Source organism: Pollachius pollachius (genome assembly GCF_949987615.1).
Source record: "Pollachius pollachius genome assembly, chromosome: 19".
Taxonomy (NCBI): Eukaryota; Metazoa; Chordata; class Actinopteri; order Gadiformes; family Gadidae; genus Pollachius; species Pollachius pollachius.
Window position 1 is genome coordinate 11,216,037 of NC_136952.1, and position 8,414 is coordinate 11,224,450.

The 8,414-nt window shown below is 48.5% G+C and overlaps 1 protein-coding gene across 1 annotated transcript; it reads right to left on the reverse strand.

The window, feature by feature from the left end:
• Window positions 1-484: 484 nt before the first annotated feature.
• Window positions 485-8,080, reverse strand: chadlb (chondroadherin-like b; the record flags this gene model as incomplete). The annotated part of the gene is made up of 11 exons (XM_079757100.1): window positions 8,002-8,080; window positions 6,788-6,955; window positions 6,400-6,594; window positions 5,758-5,913; window positions 5,303-5,448; window positions 4,528-4,809; window positions 3,484-3,700; window positions 2,536-2,809; window positions 1,782-2,197; window positions 1,208-1,374; window positions 485-785 (listed from the first exon to the last, which is right to left on the reverse strand). The coding sequence occupies exons 2-11, from the start codon at window positions 6,953-6,955 to the stop codon at window positions 485-487; spliced, it is 2,322 nt and encodes a 773-aa protein (XP_079613226.1). The 5' UTR covers window positions 8,002-8,080.
• Between the last annotated feature and the right edge of the window lie 334 nt (window positions 8,081-8,414).

Genomic DNA, 8,414 nt, shown 5'->3' on the forward strand with positions numbered 1-8,414 from the left:
TATTGGGACGATAATTAAATGAATCAATTAAACCTCTGTTGAGACTGCTATCGGGCCAATTATCGCAAGGAATGTGGCGTCAAAGAGGAAGAATGGTGAATCATGAAATGTATTCTACAAAAAATAGGAAATACTATGGGAGTACAGTTTTGTAGTGGTTAATGACAAGCCTTAAAATACTTTAGACCATATGTAAAAAAAATAACTAGCTGTGGTCTTTAGAAACTCAAATCCATATCCTTCTGTTCATACTAAGCGTTCAATAAGCGGTATGGAGAAGACGTAACTCATGTAAAGATTTTAATAGGCCCTTTTTGGGAGATTTACAAAGTATAACCCTACTCTTTATAATTTCTACAGTTGCCCATACCCATTGGTTCGTCGTGTGTCGAGGTGGGCTTTCCTTTATGACTGACTGGGATGCCACAAGGCACACTAAAGGAGCCCCTGTTTGTTAGGGAGCTCCCCTTATGGAAGTACAGGCTCAAGCCTCGTTGCGTCTCTGGCCCGTCTTCTTAGCCCCCCCCGGCCTCGCTCTCAGACCCATGCGTGGTTTGGATCTGGCTTTGGACATCGGGATCATCTGAGGGCTGTTCAGGTGTGCCGGTTTTGGCTTGGTGGTCTTGGGCGTCCTGGAGGTCTTTGGGCCGAGCGTGGGGGAGTACGGCAGGCTCTCTCCGCCCGGGCAGGCCCTGAAGATGTGGACGTCCTTCACACGGCGGCCCCGGATCTCAGGGGGGTTGGCACAGGTGGCCCGCACCTTCAGGTTGACCCTCTCGATCCACCTGGGAGAACAGGTGAAAGTAACATTCTGATGAACGGGTTCACGGTCACACAGGTGGATGGATGTATTGCATTTGAACCGGGTAAGGGACATTTTGAATTACTGTTTTTGTTGGGCTTACATCAAACACCCCCTACCACTAGAAGTGACAGCTGTTTGGGAACAGCTGTGCTTCACTAATCAGCGAACGCTATGGATGATTAATTGGATGATTTGCCCTAACATTGGCATAATGTCTAGTTAATTAACACTAAACATGTGATCCACATCAAATTGAACTTCCAGCAATTCTTAATTAAGTGGCTGAATTATTACATTTGGTTTCGCTCAACCGGTAAATCATGACATTAACACTGCCAGGGCCACAGGTTTGATTCCCTCCAATGCCAGGGGCACATGCAGGTACTGATGAGTGTGTCTTACATGCGTAAGGCTAGCAGGGGGCAGTCACAGAGCAGTGGGTTCTCCGCTAGGTTGATGACCTCCAGAGAGGTCAAATGGTTGAGGTCAGGCACCACCTCCAGGCGATTCCCCTCCAGGTAAAGACTTCTCAGTCCAGGACCCAGGCCAGCCAGAGAGTCCTTGGACATCTAGGCTCACACAAAAATGGATCACATAACCCTCAATAATCGTTACGATGTTATGATGATATATATGACATAACTGAACAAGAAACATTAACAAAACCACTAAATTGTATATGATCAGTTAAGTGCATTGCAGACTATATGTACGATAATCTAGCTGAGCTTGATTTGAAACCGAAAGAAGGTTGAAGGTCACCCTGGCATGGATACCTATCAATTAGATAAGATTAGATTACAAACACGCATTTTACCAAAGAAGAAAAAACCAAAGTAAAAGTAAACATTGAATCTGAGACACCTCAAGCAAACGGTATCCCTATCGATATTCCACTGTATACCAATCGATCCAAATCAATGGACACATCCCAAACCGTGCCACCCCACCTCCCCCAGACACGAGGCCCACCCACCTTCTCCAGCCCGGTGTGGTCCAGGTACAGGTCCTTCAGGGTGGCCCCCAGGGACCGGAAGGCGTTGGCCCCCACCCAGCGGATGGGGTTCCCGGACAGCTTCAGCTCCCCCAGGTTCCCCGCCTGGCCCAGCGCCTGGCTGGGCACCTCCTTCAGCTTGTTGCCCCCGAGGTGCAGGGTCTCGAGGGCGTCGGCCCGCTCCAGCGCCCGAGCCGAGACGCCGTTGATAACGTTCCCCGTGAGGTAGAGGCCGCGCACGCCCTCCGCACCGCCCACCAGGGAGCCCGACTCCAGCTTGACGATGGCGTTGTGCTCCAGGTGGAGCGCCTGCAGACCAGGGACCAGCTTGAAGGCTCCTTTAGGGAAGCGGGTGAAGCGGTTCTTCTCCAGGTGGAGGTAGGTCAGGTGAGGGAGACCTGCGGGGGGGGGGAGAAAAAGATTGCTGCTTCTGTTTCTTTGTGGCAGTGGGTGGAAGGGATTCTTGGCCGATTAGAATTTCAGGGTTATGTATCTTTATAATGCGTCCATGTTTACAGGATGGTGTCAAATTCTCCAATGTAAATATATTTCAAGATATTACAAGGGTTGTAAAGGGGTACGAAAATATGACGCAGTTTCAAAAACCTTTAACCGCATCACAACAAGAATTATGTGAACTAAAACTGTCTGTAAAAAGGACAACCACCAAACCTACGTCAACATTACATCAAAAACCATCATCCCACTTTGAAACAGTCTTTACGCGTTCAGAAACCTTTGAAAGCCTCCGGGATGAGCGAGGTGAGGTCATTCTCGGACAGGTACAGGTAGACCAACCCCTTCATCCCAGTGAAGGCGCCGTCCTCCACCTCCGCGATCTTGCAGCGCTGCAGGTGGAGCGACACCACCTGTGGGACGCCGGGGAAGCTGTTGCTAGGGACGTAGTGGAAGTGGTTGCCACGCAGGTCAAGGAGTTTGGTGTCGGCCGAGAAGCCCTGAGGAACCTTGGTGTGGCCGCGGTTCTCGCAGGTGGAGTGGTTCGTCTCGGCCTGCAGGTGAACCGGACAGAGTGTATTGAGGCACCACGTTTACCATCCTGTTACTATTTGACTGTAGCCCTGAAATCCAGACCCACATCTAGAAAGCTGTAGGGTCTGGCAACGAGTAATGAAAATGGCCCAGCTCGATGGGTGGCACCAAGCATGCATTTGAAAATATCAGAAGAATTGACGCATCAGCGGAGCTAACCAATAGATAAGACTCTTGCCGTATCCGGTCGGTAAAACAGTAGCGCTTTTGGCCCGCCTATATCAGATACACCGATGTGATTGGTTAATGTTCGGATCCAGGGGTATCGGGGAGTGAGTATATTGCTCATTCCCAGAGTGACTCGCTGAGCAAATTCAAATTGTGCTCTCGCGAGAACTCTGGATTTCCAGGGTAGTTTTACTGTTCATTATCCATTTTGCAGATGCCTTGAGCAATTTAGCTAGGTAGGTGTTATGACATGGCTCAAGTGCCCATGACAAAGATGCCTTGAGCAATTTAGCTAGGTAGGTGTTATGACATGGCTCAAGTGGCCATGACACAACATGAAGGAGGTTTAAAAAGAAGACAGGTTACTAATTAAACCACACCTTTTAAACCAGGATAAATTGGCAAATGAACCCAATTTAATGCTGAACTTTATTAAATATGGAATGTGGCGAGGCGTCTTGCTCACCTCGCACGCACAGTTGGCGGGGCATTTGACCCTGGGCGGCGGTGCTTCGGTGGGCGGAGCCACTCTGGTGGCCTCCTCGAACTCCGCCTTCAGCATGGCTTCCTGGCTCTGACAGCGGAGGTCCCGGGGGTAAAGGGTGTCCAGATGCTCCCCGGAGAAGTGGTCCGGTCCCCCGCACGTCCCGAGCAGCCGGACCTTGCTGTCGATGGCCCACTCCCTGAGAGAGCAGGACGTTGAGATGAACCTCTAGGACTTCACCATGGGGGTTCATTCATCAGCCGTACGTTAACGTTAGTTAATGCACTAATAAGCATCATTGTATGGCATTAGCATAGGGCCTAGGGGTTAGTGGGTTAGGGGTTAGTCCTGTAAATACTGTATACTACAATCATGAATACTATAGTTAACGTGAACACCATTAATAAACACTATAAGTAAATCATTTTTGGACCATTAATTACTGTTGGTCATGCTTTTTAATGCATGAACAAATTGCAATTAATGAACAATTAATGTGCGCTTTGCTAATTGATCACAGACCCCCACAAATCCTGAGGGAAAACCCTAACCCAAGGAGGGACGGAACTTCGTGAAGGAACATTTTACTCCTAACTGTACTTGGAAGAGATTCCTGCTTCCAGGGACAGTTAGGAGTGAAACAGCTGCTGAATTGGCCGACATATAATAAATATCACCAATCATTAACATTAGCATCCATTATCCATCCTTTCAGAAGACGAAGGGAGGAATGATGACAGACAATGGGGTAGGTTGAGCTCTCCATAGTCTTTCCTCTGGAAACCAACGGGCAAGAACAGTATCCGCTACTGCTCATATTGTTTATATAGATAGGTTTTCTATGTTTTTTGTATTGTTAAACATTTAAATGTGTATGTCTTTTTAATGTCTTGTACTTACTGCTGTGACCCCCTAGAGTCCCACCTGGGACCTGGGATGAACCAAAGACCCATCCTACCTCAGGCCAGGGTAGGATGGGTCTTTGGCTCCCGTCTCATCTCCCAGCAGGACATGCGGAGGCCTCACCTGAGGGGGCGCAGGTAGCAGTTGCAGTAGATGGGGTTCCCGGCCAGGTTGAGGCGCGCCAGGCTGGGGGCGCCCTCGGAGAAGGGCTGGAGCACGCGGAGCTGGTTGTGGCTGAGGTCCAGGTGGACCAGCTTGGGGGTCCGGTACAGGGCCGTGTTGGCCAGGTCCTGCAGGAACATGTGGTCCAGGAAGAGGTGGGTGAGCTTGGGCATGGACACCGTCTCCTCCCCCAGGTAGGTCATGGGGTTGTAGCCCATGTCGACACGGGTCACCTCAGGGAGTCTGGGGAGGGATGGATGAAGAGGGACTTTCAGGAAAGGAAAGATTGATTGGATGATTCAACATTAGAGCTTTCTTTCCACTGAGAATTCTCTCTTCTTAATATTTACAATCTTGGTCACAGTTTGCCAACTTCTACAGCAAACATAAGAAATATTTACGATACCAGGTATTTTGTTCAGATAAAAGATGCACACCTGAAAGGATGTCAAGCGATCCCACTTTAATTTCCTGTGGTTCCATTCCCATCATTGGCCTTGTATTCTCCATGATCACATGACCCTCCACATGACAACCATCTCGTGGAAAAATTAGCACTACAAACATCTCCAAAATGTTCATTTATCTATTCATTGACTGCAAGGGAAAATAAACACCCACCACTGTCTGCTTTTGCTCCCCTGGTGATTCTAATCAAAGACATAACATGAAAACAAAACCCATGTCGGTCAGTCCCAGAGGCGTCTTGCTAGAAGCCTCAGAGCAGCAGGCCCACCTGGTCATGGTCTCGGAGGGGAAGAACTGCAGCTCGTTGTGGTCCAGGCTGAGGCGGTTCAGGGTGACCAGGCCCCCGAAGGCCTCCACGTCCAGGTAGTTCAGAGAGTTGTGGCTGAGCCGCAGCCACTTGATGTTCTGCAAGCCCTGGTGGGAGGATGAAGACGGAGATGTTGGAGAGAGTGTGAGTGTGTGTGTGTGTGTACCTGGAAGTTCATGTGAGGTATGTGCACTAGCTGTGTGTGGGCGTGCGTGTACCTGGAAGGCCAGGTGTGTGTATGTGTGTGTACCTGGAAGGCCAGGTGTGTGTGTGTGTGTGTGTGTATGTGTGTGTGTGTGTGTACCTGGAAGGCCAGGTGTGTGTGTGTGTGTGTGTGTGTGTGTGTGTGTGTGTGTGTGTGTGTGTGTGTGTGTGTGTGTGTGTGTGTGTGTGTGTGTGTGTGTGTGTGTGTGTACCTGGAAGGCCATGTTGGGTATGTACACCAGCTGGTTGTGTGTGAGGGACAGCAGGTTGAGGAAGCCCAGCTGAGAGAAGGCTCCTGGCTGGATCTCCTCCACGTGGTTCCAGTCGATCACGAGCTGCTTCAGCGATGGGAGGCCGTCGAAGGACTCCTGCACGCCACCGGGCAGAGAGGAAGACCATTGTTAGCTTTCAGAAAGGGATTGGCAAATGACGAAGATGTGAGCGGAAGAGCGAGAGAGAGAGAGCGAGAGAGAGCGAGAGAGAGACAGGGATTGGGTGTGAGAGAGAGATGTGTGTGTGCATACCTCTGTGGGAGAGGAATGACTAAATGGTAATCATGTGTGTAATTCTTTGTGCAGGTGTGCGGGTCTGTGACTGTGCGTGTGGGTATGTGTGTGTGTGTCTGGGTGTTTGTGTCTGGACGGGAGTGTGTGTGCAATGTGCATGCCTGTGTGTGGGAGGGGAGTGACCAAATGGTGATCACGTGTTTGCGTTTGTGTGCAGGTGTGTGTCTGTGTGTGTTTGTGGGCACGTGTGTGTGTGTGTGCGCTAGTATGCGTCTATTGTGCTGGTATGCGTGTGTGTGAGTGTCGGCAAAGGGAGTGGTGAGATGCTGCGTGTGTGCCTGCGTGTACCTGGTAGAGGATGTCGATGTTGTTGTGGGCCAGGTTGAGGAACACCAGCCTCCCCAGGCTGCGGAAGGCCCCCTCCTTCACCGAGCGGATGTTGCAGCGCTGCAGCGACAGGTGCGTCAGGTAAGGGGTATGCTTGAACGCCCCCGTGGGCAGCTGCTGGATGTCGTTCCCTCGCAGGTCAAGCTTCACTGTGATCTAGTGGAGAAGGGAGAGAGAAAGAAAGAAAGAGAGAGAGAGAGGGAGAGAATGTGCCCTACTTTAAGGATTACATTTCCATCGCCAAAACAGTCAGCATTCTGCCTTTACAAGGACTCAAATGACTCATCAAGTTTTGGAGTCAAACATTCTGATTGTAGGTTTGGGAAAGGTGTATGGAATTAACAGAGACCTCGTCCACTACTGGAACTTCTGTCAAGTTTTTGTTGACGCAGGTGATGGCGAGCTGTATCTGGTCACAGACGCACTGCTTCGGACACTTCGCCAGGCGCGCTGCAGGGACGCCGAGGAGAATTACCAGGAGCGGCCACAAGAGGCCGCTGCCCACCTGGAAATGCATCTATGAAGAAAAAATTCAACGACCATCAGAGCATCCAGAATTGGAGAGAAGGGGTCTAACTCCAAGGAATTACATTTTGACTCAAGTGTATTTCTCCCTGAATCTGAAAAGCAAAACTTTCACACAGGTCACGTGGAGCAGGGTTGAGAAAGCATGACTTATAAATTCTGCATTCCTTTCTGGGTAACGGCGGAGTGCCCCTCTTTAACGGATGAATGTCATTTTTGGCAGATTGTTATTTTTTTCCTGAATTTGAAACACATTCCAGTGCCGCATTAACACAGCTAATCCGAGGAAATCCTTTTTTTCCACAATTGATTCATCAAATCAGAATAGCCTAATTTATAACAAAACATTACCAATGCTAATGAATTACGAGGATGGCAATTTACTTTTAACGGATTTATATGAATAATAAGGGTAGACTTAGTTGTCTGTAAGTCCCTCAAAACAAATCCACAAGTGCACACACAAACAACCTTGAACTAACATCACATAGTCATAGCCAACCTGAACACAAGAAAACGTAAATCGTCCGAGGTATAACTTTTAAATGATCGATGAAAAGTCTCACTCCAAAAAAGGTCCCTCTCCCTCTTGAAGGCAGACCCCTGGGCGTTGAGAGGAAAAGTGGAAGAAACTAGAGACGGTGGAATTTTGTGGGGCAATAAGTCCTGTGTGGATGTCCCTCAGGAGATCAACACTTTAGACCGTGTACTCATGCTGGCGCGCTGGCTGCGCACAAAGACTCAGTGTTTTGGTGTCGGACACCATCCAGGCGCCTGGCTTCAGAGTCTCCTCATGTAAATAATCGTGTCCGGCGATGGTGAATAGACGAGTGTTTGGCTCTTTCGTTTGCCTTTAACCTGCTACGATTACCTTCGCTGCATATTTAAAATATATAAAATTTGAATCGTGTGCGTAAATGGACAGCGAAAGGAAAACAGTAAATGAGAAGATAATTAGATTTTCCATCTTTACGCATCTCATCACAACAAAAAGCATTAATCCTTTCAAACATTAAATGATGATTAAATTAGGCCTACCCTTTTTCTCTTTCCGTGTGCACAGGTTTATTGCGTGTGTCAGTCTTTCTGTTGGTTATTCCACTCCGGTCCTTCTGCCACTGACAGTATTCTCTCACGGTCTCCTTTCGCCACTGGGCTAGTCTTCCCCTGTCCGCCCCTCATCCAAAACAAACTCCGTTTATCCCTTCATTCATTCCAGCCGATCCGTGTCTTTTCTTTCACTTCTGGAGTTCCCGGAGCGCGTATAGTTGTCGTAGCTCTCCAAAGATAACTTGGACAGAAAAATGTTTATCAGGTGAGCCCATTAATTTCAAGTACACTGATAAAATAAATCTACAATAAAAAATGCTCTTGACCTGTAAGTATTATAAAATGATAGAATTTTCCAAAGATCATGAAAAACAAATGACAAATAAAAATAAGCCTTTTCA